At 37.6% G+C, this 23,122-nt stretch overlaps 1 protein-coding gene across 4 annotated transcripts in view; it reads right to left on the minus strand.

Annotated features, from left to right (window-relative positions):
- Positions 1-23,122, minus strand: part of ARHGEF28 (Rho guanine nucleotide exchange factor 28) — a 306,206-nt gene that overhangs the window by 70,651 nt on the left and 212,433 nt on the right. For all 4 annotated transcript variants that reach the window (XM_055254426.2, XM_055254425.2, XM_055254424.2 and 1 more), the window contains 6 exons: positions 18,957-19,164; positions 16,366-16,477; positions 12,761-12,803; positions 7,627-7,750; positions 7,178-7,310; positions 506-561 (listed from right to left, as the gene is read on the minus strand). In XM_055254426.2, coding sequence (XP_055110401.2) covers positions 506-561; positions 7,178-7,310; positions 7,627-7,750; positions 12,761-12,803; positions 16,366-16,477; positions 18,957-19,164 — 676 coding nt within the window. The remainder of the gene's footprint in view (positions 1-505; positions 562-7,177; positions 7,311-7,626; positions 7,751-12,760; positions 12,804-16,365; positions 16,478-18,956; positions 19,165-23,122) is intronic.

Genomic DNA, 23,122 nt, shown 5'->3' on the forward strand with positions numbered 1-23,122 from the left:
CTACAGAGAACATTCTTCTAGTGCAGTGGTTCTCAAACTGAGGTCTCAGGACCAGCAGCAGCATCATCACCTGCAAACTTGTTAGAAATGCACATTCTCAGGCCCCACCTCAGATCTATGGAATCAGAAATTCTGGAATTGGGGCCCAGAAATCTGTGTGGTCACAGGTCTTCCAGTGACTGTGAGGCTTGCAGACATTTGTGACTTACTACTCTGATCTTCATTTGCAGGTACCCAGGGCTTGCATTGGTAAACCAAGCAGGTCTCAACAGAAAGCCTAACCTAGCCACAGCATATAACACAAATATCTGGACTTGAGCTTTCCTTCCATTTCTAACAGTGTACACTTAAGCAAATAACTATACACTTTGAGCATATGTTACATTATTGCTATCATGATTGCTTTAGAAATAAATCTAGATGGTAATAAAAAAGAGTAAAAGCCCAAACAGATACTATGAAGCAACCATGCTACATATATATTCACAGATCACTGAGCAATTACCTTGGTGCATGCAGGCGCAGCATCTTTACAACCTTTGTGCACATTTGCATTACAGTCTGAAATAAAGGAAAAAGATACAAAAGCATCCATCTTACTTAATTAGTCTGAAATTAATAAGACTACATCATGCTTTTACTGGTCATTATTAAAATAACACATAAACATTACAAATATCTGGAAAACTAAAGAAGGAAAGACAAATATTTAAATCACATGTATCCTCACCACTCAAGCACAAGCAGAATGCTATTATTTTAATCTCTTTGGAGATATTTCTCCCCTTATGCACAGGATCTTATCAAGTACTAAATCTGAAGTTATGAATGATATAGACTTCTGCAATGCTTCTGTGTCTCCCTGAGAACTCTCTTCCTATTACATGCATTACATTGCATGGGATTTCTGACACCTGGCTGGTAGTAACTCCTCACTCCCACATTGGGTAAAATGCCTATCACAACCAGAAGAAAGAAAACAAACTCTTAACAATGCTGAAAAAAAGTATTGTGAGGTTTTGGCAAGAATTCCTACTAACTACAAGTTTGAGGTAGTCTAATTAAATGAGAAATGTTAGCCCTGTGCCCATTGTTTTATATCATAAACAATGGGCACATGTCATAAAACAATGTCGTCTCACTGGAAGAATGTAAGGCAATACTTTCCCTGCCCCTTTCCGCCCATGAACACAGACACTGAGGCTGTCCTCATGGAAAGCTGCACTGTGTGGGCACTGGTTGCTGCCAGGCTGTTGTCTTTGGGTCCTTTCCCCTCCCACCTGCACATCACCACCCCACACACACTGTAGCACAGACCGAGGAACCTGGGTGCATCAGAAACGTATGCAGAAGGAATCCTTCTGTGGGAGTGGAAGATCCCATGTTGGTCCATCAAAGCCATGCTGCATAAATACCAGTGACTCAACAAGAACTGAGCAGGAAGCTGAGCCCTGCAACTGTCCTCACGCTGCAGGTCTGAAGAGGCATTTCAGTCAACACGCCAATGGCCAGCAAGCAGGGCCCAAGGCTAATCTATGCATTGGCCTGGCTGATAAGCATCAGATTCAGACAGCCCTCTCCTCATTGCAGAGTGAGCAAATAATAGGGAAAATGTAGATACCCTAAGATACCACAGAACAAAGTCACACCAACAACTCACTAGAAGAAGCAACCACTGAATACTAGATCCAGAAATAGGAAAGAAACTTTAGATACTTGAAAATTGTTCTTGATAAGAGACAGAAGACAGGGGCCTCAGTAAAATAGAATGAAAGGGCATGAAGGGAGAATAGGATGTGAGACTTGGCCTGCAGGAGGAGAGGAAAATGGAGCTTCATGAGACGGGCAAGGACTGCAAGGAAGGGAAAGAGACAAGAGCACAATCTGAACTGAACTGAGAAGAATCTGTGTGGCACAGACATCAAAGCCGAGCTATGAAATTACACTTGAAAGACTCCCTCCAGAATGTGGAGAAGAGGAAGGGTATAATTATAAAATAGATGTCATACAAAGAACATAGATAGCAGAGATCACACTTACCCAAGGAAGAGATCAGAAAAATTAGATCAGAAGCAGTGACAGTCAAAGCCACCATAGACAAGAATTCTGTAAAGCTGAAAAAGCGCCCAAAAGGACACATCAAAAGTTCTCAGTTTCCTAAGAAAAATAATTAAATGACACCTATTCTATAGACATATCCTCATAATATCCATATGATTAAAAAATGAAAATTCCTCAAGCATAAGGCAGAAAACAGGGGTTATCAACAAAGGAATAGGGTCAGGTTGGCCCTAGACTTTTCCACTTTAATAATAAATGCCCAAATCTATTGGAGCAATGTTGGCAAAGCAATGAAGGGAAAAGACTTTGGTCCAAGAATTTATTTAACTAAGTTGTTTTTCTTGTGTGAAAAAAAAACAATATGTCCCTTGGTACATGAAGTTTCAGATCAACAGATCACTCCTATTTTAGCCTTTTGAGGACAGAATCAAAATTAGGAATTTAAGAAGGATTCACTGTAGTTTTTTTTTTTTTAAAGAAACAAAAGTGAGCAGCAAAACAAGCTAAACAAAGAACCACATCTAAAAAACTGTAGGTAGAGATAGAGCTGAATAAAAGTGTCAACTTTTTTTGAAATAGAAAATTACACTTGAAAGATTAAACATAATAATCTTATGAAAAGAATAATAATTCAGTGTATTAACAGAGGCTGGGCTGGGGGAGAGTAAACATAAGGGAAATAAAAAAGTTTTAAGTTATTAGCCTTCTACAGCCTTAAAGCTACTATTAGTTGATATTAAAAGAGCATATCTTGCCAAATCCCTGGAGAAGACAAAAGCAAACAACACATGGTCTAAATAGCTAAATTAGACATCAAGGAAAAGGGCAAGGACCTATAAAAGATATGTTGGTAGCAGTAAAATTAAATGTAAAATGTTAAAAACCCTGTTATAAAACAATATCCTTCAGCTACATTACAGATTACCTCTAGCTAAATTAAAGACATGCACCTCAAATTGAAAACACAGAAATAGTTTAGAGAAATACAAACAAATGGAAAGCAGGAGGAATATTAAGTTTGGACAAAGTAAAACTAAATGCAAAAGGCATCTAATGAAGTTAGAAGGATAATTTTATGTTGATTAAGGTTAAATCTGCAATGAAGGTATGATATATAAATTTCTGTGTAATAGATAATGTAACATCAAAATAATAGCCAAGAAACTTATTTATAAGCAAGGGTAATTTTATAGAAATATAATTTTGTGGAAAATTAGCAACTCAGGCTTTAACAGAGGAAAATTACACAAGAATTTTGAATACTTATACAATACAATGTATTGTTTTATATGATATCTTGTTTTTAAGATTAGGAATATTAACCTTCACAATTAAAAACAAAAATGCACCCATGGAAAAAGATTATTTAACCAAAACAGCAGAGACTCTATGTGTCATATTTGTATTGCTCAATGTAAAAACCTTAATATGAATAAGCAAAGTTTAAACCACCCTCTCCCCCCGCCAAAAAGTAACTCTGTGAATTTTGAAATTACTTCTAAAAAAAAATTGTGAGTAAAAGAGGAAATCAAATATACACTTTGACCTACTCATACTGATTCTAGAATTCAATCTTAGGCAATTACCAAATATGTGGACAATGATATGTGCAAAAGACTGCTCATTGCCAAATTATTTGTTTAAAAAATTAGGAAAAAATTAAATGTTCAAAAACAAATAGTTAAATACAGTTGATGTCAACATCAAATGAAACAGCATTAAAAGCTCACATATAGCCAGGTGTTGTGGCATGTGCCTGTAGTCCCAGCTACTCAGGAGGCTGAGGCAAGAGAATCACTTGAGCCTGGGAGGCAGTGGTTGCAGTGAGCTGAGATTGTACCACTGGACTCCAGCCTGGGCAACAGAGTGAGGCTCCCATAGTTTTTTTTATGGTTATAAGGAACTCCATTAAAATATTAATAATCTTTTTCTTTAAGTGGTAATATTATAAAAAGTCTCTACTTAAACCTTATAACTTCTATAAATACTATTCCTTTTTTAAGAAATGACTGTTTTTAAAGCTAAATGTATCCTAGGTATTTTCAGCAATTTCCATCACATCCACTCAACTCAATGAACCAACATATTCTTTACTACAAAAGTTTCCCTTTCAGTGAGCCCTGGCTGCCTAGGCTTTACTGGTCGCCAGCTCTGCGAGTGACTCGGGAGCTACACGGGAGTCATCGTGTGATTAGGGCCCTAAAATAACTTTGTTTCTTTTAATAGTTAAAACCCAAGAAGACTGTACATAATCCAATTTTAAATGGATATGAAAGTGATAGGCAGGAGTTTGGGCCACAGTGGTCAGGGAAGACCTCCCAAGAGGAGGTAAAAAACCAGGATCTATGCGGAGGAGTGGGTGAAACTGAGAGGAAGGAAATGATCACAGGCAAAATAGCAGAGGCAGGAAATCACATGTAGTGGGAGGAAAGGGCAACGGAACTGGCGGGGCCTCAGACTGTAAACTGAGGCTGCAGGGGGTCCTAGGGGTCTAAGGAGCAGGTCCAGATGAGAGAACCAAATGCCCATGGGAAGAGCTTGGACTTAGCCCAGTAAAGACAAGAGAGGTCCTTAAGTTTATGTGGGCTGATGAAAGTGGTGTTTTACAAAGATTACTGTGGGAAAAGTACTGATCATAAATTGTAGATGAACATACCTGGGAAGGAAGAAACTAGCACAATTCCCTCCCAGTATTCCAGAAGGCGGTGATGAGAATCTCCCAGAGTGGCAACAGTGAGAAGGGAAAGAAAAGAGTGACTGAGTGACATTGACAGGAGGGACAAGAGGGCAGTGGAATTAAAGCAGCCAGGGTTGAAGCTTGTGATGCCAGGCCAAGGATGGCCTGCTGGGCGTGGACTTTGAGGTCGGTTTTAGACACATTGGGTTTCGAAGACGATGAAATCTCTGAGTGATGATTCCCACACATGGTCTCCCTATGAGCCCCTGTGACTTCCACAGTCTTAGTTTATACCTGTAGTTTTTACCATAATTCTCCGAAGTGGCCATAAATTACATGGTTTCTCAGCCTCTGGGCAACTGAATATGGAAATACAAAGTGAGGAAAGAAGATATTAATATAGGAGTAACAGGTCTAAATATGATATCTTGGAATATAAGATTGGATGACTATACTTAGAAACAATCAAGGAAAAATGAACAAGTACCCAAGAACTAAGTTCTGCACGTACCCAGTATTAGGGAAAAGGAGACAACCCAGATGGTAAAACAGAAGAGTAGTGTGCCACGGAAAAGAAGGAAACATCCCTGAAAGGAGAGATGTCAACCTGGAAACAAGAGACCAGTGAGTCTGAACAATGAGGAAAGACCCAGACTTGACTAGAAAGTGACTCTCAGTTTCCATCGAAAGCAGAACTTCTGTTAAGCAGTATGCACAGAGGTCAAAATGCGGATGGTTAATGAAGAAATGGCAGAGACAGGCTTAAAAGCAGTGGGTGGAGATTATTCAACTTGAGTCTGTCTTAAAACAGGGGAGGGAAAGGTCTTGGGTGTGGCCGGGGATGCATTGAAGGGGTCAAGTCCACAAGTCCACCCACGAGGGTGGAACAACCACCTAGGAAACACATGCCTATCACACGAATGAACCGACCGCTGAAGGGTGGGCAGGCCAGAAACAACCCATAAACGACACTTGGAGCAAATCTCTAAAAATGTAGGAGATTAAACCACATCTGAGCAGCCCGACGCTACTTCAGATCCAGGAAAAGAAAGAAATCAGGTTTTCAAGGAAAGCAAAATTCAAACATGCAATAAAGTCAGCATAATTAAAGACAGTGTCAACTGTGAGAAGAAAATTCAATCTGCCTCTAATGCCATATGTGCATTGTATTTTGATCAGATGTCAAGCTGTAGATACATCTAAATTTTCTAATTCAATCATTTTCAACGAATTTAATGAGGAGCTTCAGATGTAAACTTCCCCTGCTCCTCTCTTCCCTTTGTGCTCCCATCCCACCTCCCAAATATTCCCACAATTCTGGCAATCAACAAATACCCTGAAATCTATTCCACCTGCCTGCGCCTCACTACTTTTTCTCTGAATTATTCTTTCATTCAACAAATATTTACTAAGTCCCTACTATGTACAAGGTATTGTTCTAGCCACTCTGCATATAGCAGAGAACAAATTCAACAGACAAAAATCTAGCCCCCATATGCAAACTGTATCATAAGTTAGATGGTGGTAAATATTATAATGGGAAAAAATGCCAGGAGGAGGGCAAGGATGAGCCAGGCACTGGGAGATCAGGAAAGGCTGCCTGAGAAGCTATTGTCTGAGTGATCCATGTGGGTATCTGAGGAAAGAGTGTTGCAATCAGAAGGAAAAGCCAGAGAAAGCCCTAAGGCAGGAGCACGACTGCCATGTTCAAAAAACAGCAAAGATGCCAGTGTGACTGGAGCAGAGGGAGGGAGGGAGAGGACAGATCACATGGGAGCTTGCTGTCATTCTAAGGACTTAAGGACTTCAGTCTATACTTGAGGTATAGGAAGCCATTGGGAGATTTTTTTGAAAGCAGTGATATATGCCTTTACAAGCTCACTCTGGCTAATGCTTTGAGAACAGACTTTAGGGGTAAAAGCACAAGGAAGCCAGATGGAATGCTGTAGAAATGGTGGCTTTAGACCAGAATGATATCAGTGGTAGGGTGACAAGTGCCTGGGTTTTATATGTTTTCTGAAAATAGAGCCAAGAGGATTGTTGATGGATTGGATGTGGGATGTGAGAAAATGGGAGGTATAAAGAGGTACTCCAAAAGTTTTGGCATGAATATCTGGTTGGAATGATCAAGCTGCCATTAAAAGCTGAGAGCATCAGCTTTCAGGTGAGCACAGAAGGGGGAGATTGTAACATCTGAGACGCTCTTTAGACATCCCGGTGGAGACATCAAGTGAGGTATACAAATTTGGGGATCAGACAGGCTATCAGTTATGGACAAAACACACTGACTCTAAGTATCAGTCGTTGCTTGGTAAACAGTTCAGTCATATGTGCAGCACTAAAAAGGTTTATGTAAATGTATTGAGCAATGAGCCTCTTTCCAAGGTTACTGTCAGGAGATGAAATGCAAAGACAGCGCACGTAGACCTGCGAACTTACTGGAACACTGCAGTGACTCTTTCCCCAGGAGTGTTTTATCACAAACCAAACACTGCAGAACCCCAGAGAATGTTCCTGGGGCAAACTGATGTCGATTCAGCTTCTCTTTATCTTTGGCATCCTTGCTTTTTGTCTTCAGATGCAGCAGCAGCAGCAGCAGCAGCAGGAAATTGGGGGAAAATGAGAAAAGGAAAATGCTGTGAGACAACCTTCTTATAGAAATCATCTGAGCAAAGTCTCTACATTTTCCATCAGAATATAAGGACTGCACACAGAGGGACACCATAACACCTAAATGTGATATTCTGGGCTTTAGCAATATTCCATAAGAAATATGTGTAAATAAAATCTAAGGTAAGTGATTTTAAAGGGAAAGTGGAAATTATACTAACTGCTGAGAAACTGAAACATCTATATTTTACAGAAAATAAGTGAATAACTTTAATTACCTTTGATTTATTCCGAGGGCTAGTCATCCTATTCATGAGGAAACTGAAAGTTCGACTCACTTTATATTTTTCAGACTCTGATTTGGCAGGTATGATGTATTTATCCCATTCTTCTTCCTGAATTCTACAAAAACAGAATCCGTTATGGCCTATAGGACTTAAACAGGAATATACGTGTGTGTGTGTGTGTATACACGTGTGTGTGTATACACGTGTGTGTGTATACACGTGTGTGTGTGCGTACACGTGTGTGTGTGTACACGTGTGTGTATGTGTATACACGTGTGTGTATGTGTATATATTTTTTCAGGTTTTAGTGGCTGTTCTAAAGAGGAAGAAAATTCATTAAAAATACACCTTATAGCATAAGTGAACAGACATGTGACTAGAGCAACAATCTCACAATGTCAACAATTATAGAACATAGGTGGTGGAAGTGGGTATACACTAGATAATTCTCTCAACTTTTCTGTATACTTGAAATTTTTCATAATAAAATATTGAGGAAATAAACCTTAGACTTATAATTTTACCCTGAAAACACTCAACTTCCTGTTTACTATGCTAGTAAGAATTCCCCAGAGCACAGAGAAGCCAAATAACCAACAATATGCAACTGGATTTTATTTATTTTTGGAACACAGAGATAATACTCAGTAGACACGTTTCCTTTGTTGATACGGCCTGAGAAACAGACTGACTGCCACTCAGTGCAGCCTCTCCCACTCAGTACAATCTGAGACTCTCTAGGTTGTGGAGGAGAGAGGCTGTGGATACTCCATAAAATAAGAAGCAAGGTAGAGGTAACTGTACCCAGCCCATGAATACCCTGAACACCGTTTATTTTCTTCTAATCCACAGTACAATTATTCTCTAGAAAAATACATATCCAGACTATGAAAGTTACAATTCCCCCTAGAGCTGCCTCTGACAATCTTATATTTCTATTATTACTGAGGAAAGAATAAATTAAAAATCAACCTAAATATCATGTCAAACCAGGTAACACTTCTGTAGATGATTTCCATAGTGATTATTTCCTAACTAAAGTCTCTCCTACCCCCTAAAATTCTCACCTTTCCATACTGATAACTAACACATTTATCTCTGGGAAGTATTTAAAAGCAATTAAATTACTGATTTACACCAAAATATATATTACTATATTTTGTGAAAATATTGCTTTCAATGACAACTTTCTAGGAATTTGATTTTTCTTATCTAATTAATGACAGGCTTAGACTAAATTATTTCCAAGACCCCTTCCACACTTTAATATGGTACATATTATAATAAAACTTTAAGTTATTTAAGCTCTATATTAGGTTTTAGAGCTCAAACCTATTAATGCATTTAGGAAAAAAAATAATACATGGCTTAAGAGCTGCCTCTTGACCATGTAGATCTAAAGGTATAGTCAGAACAGGGTTATGTCCTGTTACTCAAAGCCTGCACTGTAAATGAAATTGGGTTTGCTGCTTAGAGAAAACATTTTAAAAGGCAGAAGAAAAAGGGAGTGAATAGAATTAAATATACCCTATGCCAACAGAGTAGTGAAAGAATCTCAGACCCTCTTAATTTCCTTTCTACTTCCATGTTACCTCTAGTCATTTTTACCTAGGATAACTGATTGGTTAATAGAATCCAAAATTTTCCATAACCTCTGGTGTCTTACACATCCTAATTTGCAAAATTTGTGCCATAATATTCAATAGGCTCACTTTCAGAATTGGGGGAAAAAATACATTTGAGAGTTTGAAAAGACTCCTCTCTTGGAAGGCCTTTTGTGACCCCACCAAATGCTGTCCAATGTCTAAGAGAAGAGAAGAGTGATGAGGAGACCTAATGTCAGAATTAAACAATGGTTAGGTCATTGTGGATTTTGAGGTCAAGAAGCCCCTTTTGTACTTCCCAGCAGGAACACAACTAAACTATTGCAAATAAAAGAAAATTAATTCTTGGTTACCCAACTCTACTCCCAACTCCCCTGCTACAGAAGACTATATCAAAAACAACAATTTCCGCATTGATTAAAAACTAATAAATGCACAATTTACCATATATCCTTTATACTTCTACAACATGACACTTTAACTTTTTTTTTTTTTTCTTTTGAGAGAGAGTTTTGCTCTCGTTGCCCAGGGTGGAGTGCAATGGCGCGATATTGGCTCACTGCAACCTCAGGCTCCCAGATTCAAGTGATTCACCTGCCTCAGCCTCCTGAGTAGCTGGAATTACAGGTGCTTACCACCATGCCCGGCTGATTTTTGTATTTTTAGTAGAGATGGGGTTTCACCATGTTGGCCAGGCTGGTCTGGAATTCCTGACCTCAGGTGATCTGCCCACCTCAGCCTCCCAAAGTGCTGGGATTACAAATGTGAGCCACCACACCCAGCCAATACTTCAACTTTTTAAGCTGAGGTTGATAAGACCTGAGAGATAACAGTGTAAACATAAAAAGGCTGAAACATTAAATATGAAAACTTAAACCATCACCCAACCTGGTAGAAATGTGAATATCATAGTCATAATCCACTATCAGATTATGAAGATGGGTAATACTGTATAACCTCTGGGAAAATGTAGAAGGTTGGTTGCTTCATTTCATATGTAATTTAACTATGTGATATTTACCTATATTAAAATCAGGCACTTTAGAAAATAACTGAGAAGAGAAAACCCTCAAATAATTTCATAATAGAATTTAAATAGCTTTTACATTTGTAAGAATCTGGAAAGATTAAGTTATTTTTAATATCCCAGAACAAGAATGTCTAATCTCTATTATTAGTCTGATGACTGATAGCATCACTCACAATAAAGTTTTACAAACCCTTCTCAGAGCTTCTAATGGTATTGCCTTTTCAATAGGTAAATAGACATTGAAAATATATTAAGAATATGGATTCTTAATATTTTAACCCTTAATCTATTTAAAGAATTGGCATCTAAAGTGTTTTTTTGTTGTTGTTGTTGTTTTTGGGTTTTTTGTTTTTTTTTTTGAGATGGAGTCTGGCTCTGTCGCCCAGGCTAGGGTCCGTGGCACGATCTCAGCTCATTGCAACCTCTGCCTTCCAGGTTCAAGCCATTCTCCTGCCTCAGCCTCCTGAGTAGCTGGGATTGCAGGCGCCTGCCACCACACCTGGCTAATTTTTGTATTTTTTAGTAGAGACAGGGTTTCCTCATGTTGACTAGGCTGGTCTCAAACTTCTGACCTCAGATGGATCCACCCACCTCTGCCTGCCCAAATGCTGGGGTTACAGGCATGAGGCACCGCACCCGGCCTAAAGGGATGAAAGAAGTTCCTGCTATGCAGATTGAAAATTGACACAGTGGAACTTCTGTTAACACTCAGATCCTCAGATGTGAAGAAAGAGGAGTAGAAGGAGGAAATACATATAACAGATTTAAGACAGACGGTGGCAGTAAAATAATCAAGTCATGACATATAATCTTTAAGAAATTAGAATAGAGTGTCTGCTGAAATGAGCCTGCAAGATATAGAGTGAGCTCATTTTTTTACATGGATGTCCCCTTTTCTAGAAACTAAGTGATTAATACAAATAAGAGAATATCAAAGAAGGCATCATCTCAGGTAAATACCTATAACATGACCAAAGCAAAGCATTAGGTATGGCTTGGGATCTTATTGGCATATCCAACAAGATAAGATAGCAGGAATAGAGTGGGTGAGATGAAAGATCTACTATACTAGATACACCAAGGAATATGGCTGAGAGAGTAAGATGCTTTCAGAATGTGGACCAAGAAAGACTAAAGAATAGAAAGAAATAGAAAACAAAAACAAGAGTGACAGAGAACGAGGAACCAGATAAAAAGAAACTTCATACACATGCCATCGAAGTGAAAATATTTTATAGGCTACTATTTAGCCAAGTATAACATTGGCTCCTTCGGTCTTAAATCTCTCTCCTAATGACAAATGAATATTTTTTATATTTTTAATTTTAAAAATTCTTGATAACAATCCATTATTTCTCCAGTTGTTAAAAAGATGACTGTTAATCAAAATGATGGCCAAGATGAAGATCAAATTCCAGAATGAGGAAGTAAATTGCTTAAATGAGGTAACAAATGTAAACTGCTTAAAACAGTACAAGGCACATACAAATGTTCAAATAATTGTCAGTAATTACTGCTTTTGCTATCATCATCCTCATTGCCACTGTCACGAAGTCAACTTCATCATCATCCTATCTTTCAAGGGCATTCTTAATCTTCCTCTGTTTGTATCATTTGAAAGTTTCTATTCTGGTTTCAAAAAAAAAAAATAGAAATGATCCAAAGGAGGCTTTTTCTTATTAATACTTTGATTTCAAGATTTAAAACAAAACACCCCATCTTGATCCGTATACTAAAACATTTCAAAGTTTTAGCATTAATCTTAAACAAAATTAAACCATTTCACTCTTGTCAGATGGTCTCTTAAAGTCAAACATGTGTGCCATTCTGGCACTTGTCTTGCATATAACCCTGGGGTTATTTCACAGTGTGACTCATGGGCAGTTAGTTATTCAACACCAACAGAAACCAATAATCATGCTTGCACACTGGTCTGTTTCCCAAGCTATACTCCAACAACAGTTTTACCTTCTAGGAGAAAGAGATGCTTAGGTTAAATCTGCATCTCAACCAGGAAACTGATCATGCTTAAAAGTCTTCTGCATTGTTTATTCTTTGTTTCCAGCTGAAGGGCTACTAGGCAAACATCCATAGAGAGACAGTTGGGATGTTTAGGCACTTTCTATCATTGACCACCCAGGGTTCTGTTACTAAAGTAAGTCCCCTTGTCACGGTGGAACAGAGCTGGAGAAAACATGTTGCCTTTCTAAAACAGGTGGTCCTCACACTGCTCCCCTTGAGGGTGTTTGGCTTTGAAGATACCCAAACAGAACATGCTGTCCCCCATCCTGAGGCCTGCACAGCCAAGGACTGAAAGGGGAGGGCTGGCAGATCTATCCTGATAAAGATCTCAGAGGGAGCAAAGGGTCTTAGGCAGGCTTGTTACATGGAAATCTCTCATGAACTAGTGAACAGATAGCAAAAATGATGTGCGGACATTTCCAAAGAAAGATCATGCAGTTTCTCAGGAAAATTGGAATAGTTAAAGTACCTTTTTTCTCTTGGTGGCTCCGGTAAGCTGTAAGCTCTTTGCTCTACAAGACACAGAACAATAAAATGAAAACTAAGGCAGACAAACTGGCAGTCATATGTTAGTCTGAAATGCATACTCAACCATACTGTATCATTATACACACTACCAGCTAGAAAATAATGAGAAAATGAGTAACCTTATATAAGACATTGCTCTGGATTTTTTTTATCACTTTCCATAATTTAAAGAGGGTTGGGAGAAGGCCAAAATATGCCAACATTTAATGACTTTATGAACTAAGTTAGCATCAGCAAGGGACAGCAAACATTTTCAGAAGTGCAGAAAATTAGTTCTATCTTTTTGGATACTTTTCACTAGAGTCATCGCTATTCTTCATAACACTAATCCCCTAACATAGAGAACCAATAAATAACTGCTTTTAAACAAAGCTCAAATGAAGTCTTGAAGGACAGCATAAGAAGAGTTAATTTTCATACAGCTGCAATGTCCTCATAAAATCCTAGCAGCAGCGAGTTCAGAGATGTGCTCTGTGGCTCATGGGAAAGGGAGGACCACTTTTTTCACTGGACTTGTGGAGGGGGGCAGAAGGGGAGGTTCATGCAAGCAGCTTGGAGCCATCTTGTTTCCAGAGTTGAAGTACTTACTACAGGGGTGGAGTAGAGACACTGATTTAGACAGTGAGAGAGCCTGAAGGAGGGGGCAGTCACTGTGGAGCACACCATCTACAGAGCAGGGACAAATCCTTCACTCTCACAATCCAGAACAGTGAAGAGGCAAAACTAGGTTGCAAAGGGAAATGATGCATAAGGAGGAAAACAAATACATATCCCCTGAAATGGGTAGTATCAAATGTTGCACCTAATACTATCTTGTATGTAATAGGAAATCTACTTTGAAGAATTTGAAGCCTTTATTTTATAGCCATTATCAAGTGTTCCTCAAATTAAGCCACAGGCAGAAATCACTATTTTTATGGTAAATAGGCTGAGGTACCAAGAGAATAAGCCACCAACTGTTCAAAATCCAATCAAATTCCATCCATCAGCTCACAACGTTTTCAAAAGTACATTTATGTCATTCCTCAAATTCTTAAATGCAGAACACCTTTGTCCCCCTTGGTGAAAATGTAGTTATCATTTTAATTTGGCAATGTTCCTTTCTACCTAAATCTACAATAGACCAAAGGGAATTATAAAACTAGATTTTGTTTTATGTATACAAACATCAAAAATAAAGTTGCCAACATCGTACCCTTGGCTCAAAAAAAAAAAAAAAAAAAGACACAAGAGAAATTACAGTAAGTAACTCTTTGGAAGTGACAAGGAAGACAGAACATCACAAATAATAATATAAAGGACTGAAAGCATCCTAGGTTTGTACATCTGCATTACAGCTCTTATATGGGAGCTTCCCTCTGGGACATAAGGAGACTTGGACTCTGTTCAAATAGACTTGAAATTTTTTAGGGCTATTCAAAACTCATCAAGAAAGGATTTATGGAAACACAAACGTCAATCTACTTTTGATTAATCCAAGCAGACTAAACAATGAAACATTAGAATATATCTTTGCATTAGGCAAGCTTTCACATTTGTGCTTTGATTACATAAACACAGATAAAATTATTCCTTCTTCATTAGTAGTTAATTTATTTTTCATAGTCCTATGGTATTGACTGACCTAAATGGTATCAATCCAAATGTTTGCAGCCATATAAGTCTATCCATTGGAATTTTCATATATTTAGTGAGTAGCCTCAAACTAAATTGCCTGGTTCTAACTGTTACCTTCTGGATAGTATCAAACTTCATTCAAGTAGCCTTGTCTTTAAATATACCGTTTAAAGATAAGGTTTCATTTACTGAAAACCAAAGCAGTTGATATCAGCTTTTTATTCTTTCTAACTCAAATGCAAAGGTTTCAGGCTTGCATGTAAAGTAAAGACACCCTTCCTTGATCATTAAAGAATAAGTAAATTAGGGCTATTTTCCCTTGTGAACAATCAGTTTACTCTTGTGTGGTCAATAATTTCAAACTCTAGAGATATCTGCCTTCATAGATCAAGGACCACAGATCTAAAGGCAAAGCCATAATTTGAAGCACAGAAAACTTAAACATGTTTTCCAAATAGTAACAATGTGAAGTTAATTCATCAGCTGGGACTATCAGTGAAAAGGTGTCAAGCTGCTATTAAAAATATACCAACCTAAACTAAGGCTGGGGAGACCTGGAGACCTAGAAAGAACCCATGAAGTAAAAAACAAAAATCCAGAACAAATTCAATCCATCTTCTTTATCCTGCCCTCTCAAGGTAGTTGTATCCTTTCTTTCTCTTGTAACTTTTCTTCATCTCCCCATTCCAAAAATAAAAACTGACATGTATTATCAGTCTTGCTCTCTTCTCTTCTAACAGTACATCCCAGAAAAAGGAAAACAAAAATCATGGTAGCATTTCTTTTGTGTTTTATCTTTTTCTCATATTCACTCAACAAATATTTATTGAACATCTAGCATATATGTCATTATTCTAGGATAGCAGTTTCAAGCACCAAGATTATGTTTTCAGTATTGTTCTGCATGGTATAAAAATGCAAAATAACAATTTAATAAGCAAGAATAAGAAAAAAGAGAGGGAATAAAATAAATCCTATTTTAAATATTTTATCTTGAGAAAATATATGAGTAGTACTTAAGAGTACTTAAGTACTTAAGTTCATCTCCTGCTTTCTGAATCTTTTAAGTCCCTTAAGGATAATAGACAATAAAGATATTCTCTAAGACATTGACAAAAATTTTATTATAATGCTATGTATTATGCATTGGCATGAATACTTTCAAATATGCTTTTTAATATAATTATTACATATTAATTACAGAAAGTATGAAATAATTACATTTCAAAATGGGGGCAGGTGAAAATGGGAGGAGTGGTTTAGAGAGGACACAAGGGGAGCTCTAAGTTGTACATAATTTTTCCATTTATAGATCTGAATTCACTTCAAAATTCAAGATGCATGTTTATGATTTGCACTCCTTTTTGTATGTATCCTATATTTCAATTAAGTTTATTGCCTAAAAGTTATATTTCTAATTGCTTACGTTGCCACCAAAAAAACGTTGAGATATATTTACTCATGTTACAAATACGTTATTTCAACTCTCCAAAGTCCCTTTCTAAAAAAAGAAAGAAGAAAATCCATTCTGCAACACTCTGGCTCTGAGGAGTTGGATTATGTTAGCAATGTATATATGAGACAAAAGTAATTTTTATAATTTACTCAAAATCCCATAAGGCCCTCGTAATAATATAACTAGAATCAATTCTAATTTACATTATCCTTGAAGAAAACATTTTATTCAAAGAATAAAGCAACAGAGAGGTGTGTATGTATTTGTAATTTCATCAAAATCAAATCTGAGCAAAATCAAATTTGGCTGTTATCCAATGAGAAAAGAATTTTGTCAGGCTTAGAAAAACCAGTTATGAAAACAGAACTGAAAATTCTTGTCTGCTGTTCTTGAATATTTTATGTACTTATACTAACTGAAAAATCTGTTCTGGAATAGAGTGTTTTCAAAGCCAAATGTCAAATGATGCTTACCTTCACTTGAATTGCACACTGTTAATTCACGCACCAAACGTGTTTTTCCTAAAGAAATTTTGGGTGATGAGCAAGAATAAGAACGTGAGCGAACTCCAGAAAGCAATGATTCCTAAAAGAGATTATAATAAAGTTTTTAAAAATTTACACGAGATCTGAAAATATATGTTCACCACCTCAAATGTTACTAAATTAGCACCTTTGAAAAGAGATTCAACCTGAACATTTCTGATATGATCTCATTATGTGTTTCTGTTTTCTTCTCACAATTTTTAAAATGTTATTGCCATTTTAATACTTTAGCAACCTTCAGTTTGGGGAATAGTTCCTGTATATACTATAGAATGCAACTATGATATCCTAGCCAACTTGGCTAAAAATGAAAACTTAAGACAAATGACTTTTTCTTTGTATATTCAACAATGAGTTTGACTTATTATTTTTACCTGAGGTGTCAGTTATTTTGTTATTTTACTGTAGCCCTCCAACAGAATTCTATATTAACTGAGATTTCTACATTTAAGGATTACTAGAGGATAGTGGAATAGCCACTTACAATTATAAGAGTTTTTTAGACTTCCAAACCGTAATTTAAATTTATAATGTTAGCTGTTAACATTTAGGGAAAAATATATCCAGTTAATATACAAATCTTTCCAATCTGTACTCAATTTTTGATAGACCTTCCATCTAGCACTTTCTGGGGTGGATGTTTGAATATCACTAATTTATACATCCTTAATATTACTACTTTTAAATGACCTGCCAGTTTTGTTCATATCGTCCCAATTACTTATTATTCCTATTATTATATCGGCAACATACATGAAAATGCAAGATGGCAAGATCATTAAAACACAGTTTTCTTATATGTTTCAGAAAATTTAAGTGAATATGCAATAGAACTCCATTGAAGCCATTTGTAATACCCAACTTCTATCCTAAAGGCCTTAGGATTGATCCTGCCCATGCATTTTTAAGACATTACTTAAGGTTAAGGCTAAAAGAAAACAATGCAAAACTCTTTACTAAAATTAAACCATCAGAAACTGACCTTCATGAGCACTGGTCTCTTTTGTTTCCTCTAAGGAAAAACACATGGTTACCCTAACTTCATTAGTTTAGTTAAGGAGCCTGGAGGAAAGGTGAAAAATAGAAGCCTGACCTTGTTTCAAAGGGCCTTGGGCTGTGGCTCCTATCTTATTAGGGAGCACCTACTGGGCCTGGATGGCAAGAAGGCCAACCCAAGTTGTCCTATAACCCTAAACAGTGAGCTGGCCACTAAGGGCCCTCCTCAAAGTCATGTATACGTGGTAACCATTTGTCATGACAATGGAACTTTGAAAATTGTCCAAAACTTTGGCAATAAGTTATACTGGGTAATTACAGAGGCAAGGCAGATATATTTATGTTCAGATTCTTCCTAAAAATGAGCAACATGAAACTGTTTCAAAAGACTGGATTATTTTTCATCCAAGTAATGATGAACTTTTCACAATTCCACTCAACATGCAAAACTAAGAAGTATCTACGTAACAACCATACAAATTTCTCATTATCCAGAAATATAACATGACCTTCAGATGCAAAAGATTATGGCAGCTCTACAGGTCTTAGAGCAGAGGGTAGAGGATGCAGGATTGAGTTCTGAGTCTATCAGCAAGCTGGTGATACAAAGCTGGACAAAACTCTAACCTTTCCAGAATCTCATCTACTCAAAAAATAAAATTAAATAAAAGCACTACTTATGTAATAGGTGACTTATGAGGCAATTATATATTTTGTACATACATAAAACATATTTTGTATATTGTAGGGCATGCTACAAAAATAAGGTATTATCATAACAACCATATGTTAGAAAGAGAAGTTTTGCCATAGCACACACTGTTTTACAGTAATAGGTAAACTGAAGAAGAAAACAAGCAGAAAATAACAAATCAAATAGGAAAAAAAATGTGTTCAAACACAAAAGGGCTTTCTTACATTCAGAGGAATGTATTTAGTTTTTTAATAAATAAATAAGTGAAAAATAACAAAAAAACAAGCACACCTAAATGAAACTCCAATGTGAAATAGCCAACAAGAGAAAATCTGGCTACTATGGAAAAGTTGACAAAATTGTGATGTTCCAGATTAGTTCAAACAGCCAGAAATGCTCAATAAATATCACTTCTACCTTATTAACATCATTTACCTCATTATCAGGGCCACGCAATTATTTACGTGAGCAAAACAAGTTTGATCACTTAAACTCATTTAATACTATCAGTTTTTCTCCCTTTGCTTAAGAGATGATGGGAGAAATCATTGTAACATGATAAAATTTTCCAAGAATGTGAAAGAAAGATGGTATGTACTCATGGTGAATTAATGAAAATGTAAATCAGCCATTTTGAGTAAAGATTCTAAAAATTAAAACAGAGTGGGAAAGATTAAAAAGACAGACTCAATTATATATCACATGGGTCTCAAAAAAATAGTTCATATGTATGAATAAAATATAATATGTCTTTCAGATACAGATGGGTAAACGTAGACAACATATTCTCCACACTTGCAATATACCGAATTAATACCAATAAGAATACCTTCGACTGTAGATTACTTGATAGAGGAAGTGATTCAGCCCTGGAGATATTAAAATCCGGTTCAGTGTTAGTCTCAAAAGAGTCCAATTCATCCCCACTAGGAATCCCAGTTCTTGAGGAGCTCTGAGACCCTGGAGTGTAACAGATGTGCGATGGCTCAGAATGCCCTTCCCCTTCACTGTCGGCGTCCAAGGCATCAAGGCTAGAACTAAAGCACAAAGCCAGCAAGTAAGTAAAGAAGCAAGGAAGGACACAGAGTGTCACTGGTTGCTACTTCTCTGAATTCAGGTTCTTTCACTGAGGGGCGGGGTGGGGCGGTACAATAGGTATTCATTTAATTTCCAACTAGTATTTACTTAGCCTTTTTCTCCTCCCTCCAAATCTCTTTTTAAACAAAATTTTATGTTACCCCAAATGAACATTCCTACCTAGCAAAAGCCATTTCTTTCTTTCATTTTCTTTCTTATTTTTTAATTTTTTTTTGAGACAGTTTTGACAGTTTTGTTCTTGTTGCCCAGGCTGGAGTGCAGTGACACGATCTTGGTTCACTACAACCTATGTCTCCCAGGCTCAAACGGTCCTCCCACCTCAGCCTTCAGAGTAGCTGGGACTACAGGCGTACGCCACCATGCCCGGCTAATTTTTGTGATTTTTGTGTTTTTTGCTATGTTGCCCAGGCTGGTCTCAAACTCCTGGGCTCAATGGATCCACCCACCTCAGTCTCCCAAAGTGCTGGGATTGCTGGAGTGAGCCGCCACGACTGGGGCAAAAGACATTTCAAATGCCTGAAGAAACAAAAGCTGGTTTGAGTTAGTACTAACCTCACCACTTCTGTTTTGTAAATATAATTATTGATATCGCAAATCCCAAATGGTAACCCATCAGATATTTTACATGCTGGTGGAAACAGAGCCACTGGGCTGTTTGCAGGGAAGCCTCTGGGGGGGACTTGCATGTGACTAAGCTGCAGAAGTGTCATTCTCTCCCCTGTCCCTCAGCTGGGAAGCTCAGGAGGGCAGAGGCACACCAAGGAGAGATGTGTGAAGATCCCACCCATCCGCTCCAGGGCCATGTCAAGACACAGTTCAGAAGTGAGTCGTACAATGTCCCAAACATGTCATACTAAATGATCATTTTTAGAGGTTAAAAAAAGATGATTCCGAGGCTGGGCGCGGTGGGTGGCTCACGCCTGTAATCCCAACACTTTGGGAGGCCGAGGTGGGCGGATCACAAGGTCAGAGATTGAGACCATCCTGGCTAGCATGGTGAAACCATGTCTCTACTAAAAATACAAAAAATTAGCCAGCTGTTGTGGCAGGCGCCTGTAATCCCAGCTACTTGGGATGCTGAGGCAGGAGAATGGTGTGAACCCAGGAAGCAGATCTTGCAGTGAGCCAAGATTGCACCACTGCACTCCAGCCTGGGCGACAGAGCAAGACTCCATCTCAAAAAAAAAAAAAAAAAGATTCCTTTGAAAACTCTACCTTAGAACCAGGTAGTAATTCTGCTTGACAACAACTTTTTTCCTCATTTAACTTTAATAAACCATGAAATTAAAAGGAAAGAATTTGACCTTCTATGTCCCAGGTCTATTCCATAACATTACGTTTTAAATGATTCAAACTTGGAGGCCAACAGCTTTCCTGGCTGCATGTTAATGTACGAAGCATTTCAAATGTGTGTTTTGTGGTTTTTTTTTTTTTTTTTTTTGGTTGTTACAGTTCTGGAGTTATAATTTTAATAACGAAACAATGAAACTGTCTTGATTTTGAAATACAAGAACCAGAAAATGAAACTTCGAATTAAACTGTTTAGGTTATTTTTTTAAAAAAACCATAGGCTATTTAATGGACACAGTAAGTTAACTGAATACGTAGTATGAGTCCTGGTCTTACTCTACTATGCCTCTAATGCAAACACAGAGCAGTTTCTAACCCTGAACCCTTTCACAGGCACTACTGGGTACCAGAAAACCCAGCAGTGAGAAGAAGCCCTGGCTGGCACCACCAAGGATTTCCAAAGTGGGGTTTTCTCCTTTGGGAACTCATTGAGGGCCAAGGTGAAGGCCTTGGCATTGAGAAGAAGAGCACACATTGGAAGTGGACTTCACTCTTTACCTCAATTAGACACCCAAATATCATGGAGTCTATTCGACTATTTCTCATAAAACACTGAAACTTCATGTTAAGAATATCTTCCTGGTAAATGCTGGTGCTTTAAATGCTCCGGTAAATGTATTATGTTGGTGCAAAAGTAATTGTGGTTTTTGTACTAATCTAATAATTACAGGTATTTCAAGTTGCTACGTGGTTTCCCAGTACAACAATCTGAGACGGAAGGAGACTTTAAGGCGGGTTGAAGCTTGCCAATGTCTTGTACCTCAGCACTTGTCTTTCAACTTGTGATCTCCGTACTAGTGGAAAATAGTTCTTCAAATGATTGGCAGCCCGCAATAATATCCGATTTTAACACAAGCCTTTCCAGTTACAGAGAGCATTTCATCATCACTCTGAATACATCCTAGAAGTATCAGTACTTTATTTTGCATACTATAAAACATTGTTTCTATTCATTCAAATGGGGCTACTACTTTTATTTGTTAAGCTATTAACCTAAGATACTGGTGGCACAGGCAATATTCTTCAGGATAACCTCTAGGTTCTTGTTTTACGATATTATTTTTCTAATTCCCAGTAGTGGGATAAGAAATCAGTTCATTAGGTTGTAACTAGAGTTTTTTAAAAAATAGAATAGAAAATATCAGAATATGTTGCACATATCATTTTATAAGACTTCACTTAAATTTTATGGGAGGTAGGGGACGTTGATGGTGTGACATGCATTTCTTATTCTGTAGTTTTTTAAAAAGGTTTGAAAGATACAAGCTTTAGAATGAAACAAACACTTGTCTACTGTTTAATGTTTTGCTGTACAGTATTTTTAAATTAATGTTTTATTACTTATCTTCCCTTTGTGGCTTCTCAAAACAGTTATTACATTTAAATAATATAACACAATGGTTATATAGTATACATATTTTAGTTTCACCAAAATATTCTTTTAAACCCTAGAAAACTTAGGACTCAGGTCCCAGTCACCTATGTCCTTATACTAACTCCAGTTTTTACTGTGTGCCCCCAAATTTCTCCTTCATTAGAAGTTTCCAGGCTCTAGGGCTATTATCTGCTTATTAACAAATTAAGTGCATTTCACTTTGAATTTGTTATCAACTGTGCTTCCTACCACAACATCCACTGAAGGAAGGGACCCACAGCCACCTTAGGGCTTTCCAGGGATTGCGACTTCTCTCCCTTCATTCCTACATTTTTTCAGAGGACAGGGAGGGCAAAGGAGATGAAGTCAGCTCGTGGAACCAGCCAGAAAGCTTTTCTGTAGAATGGCTTCTCCTTCCTCTCCTGGCTTCCTCCCTTTCCCCCGAGCAGTGACATCTTCACAGAGTCTTCTAATTACCTGTACTCAGAACAGATATTTTGTCTAAATTATATTCTACAGAGGAAAAATTCTATCTGTAGCAGTGAAATGTTTAAACTTTCCAAGACAAGACCATGATCAGAAAGTATAATTTAGATACTCTGCAAGTATCTGCATAAGTATCAATAAAACAGAGAGACCATTTGTGTCTTTTCCATGCTATATTCCTAGAGGACTTCTTCTAAAGAACTTATTTATCTCTTGAGATCTGGGAGCTCACACACGTGACAGACTTTTTTTTTTTTTTTTAAGACAGAGTCTCGCTCCGTCCCCCAGGCTGGAGTGCAGTAGTGCCATCTCTGCTCACTGAAATCTCTGCCTCCCGGGTTCAGGCAATTAGCCTGCCTCAGCCCCTCCCCTGAGTAGATGGAATTACAGATGTGTGCCACCATGCCCAGCTAATTTTTGTATTTTTAGTAGAGATGGAGTTTCACCATGTTGGCCGCCTAGGCTGGTCTCGAACTCCTGACCTCAGGTGATCCACATGCCTCGGCCTCCCAAAGTGCTGGGATTGCAGGTGTGAGCCACCATACCTGACCACTTGACAGATCTTAAAGATCCACTAGAATGCATTTATCACACATAGCTCAATTTATTTTTGCAAAACTGTACAGAATCTTGTGTGGACTGGCAGTGTCTTGTCCCAAGCAGACGAGTGGACAGTTCAAATTAGC

Source organism: Symphalangus syndactylus, chromosome 18 (assembly GCF_028878055.3).
Source record: "Symphalangus syndactylus isolate Jambi chromosome 18, NHGRI_mSymSyn1-v2.1_pri, whole genome shotgun sequence".
NCBI classification, from domain to species: domain Eukaryota; kingdom Metazoa; phylum Chordata; class Mammalia; order Primates; family Hylobatidae; genus Symphalangus; species Symphalangus syndactylus.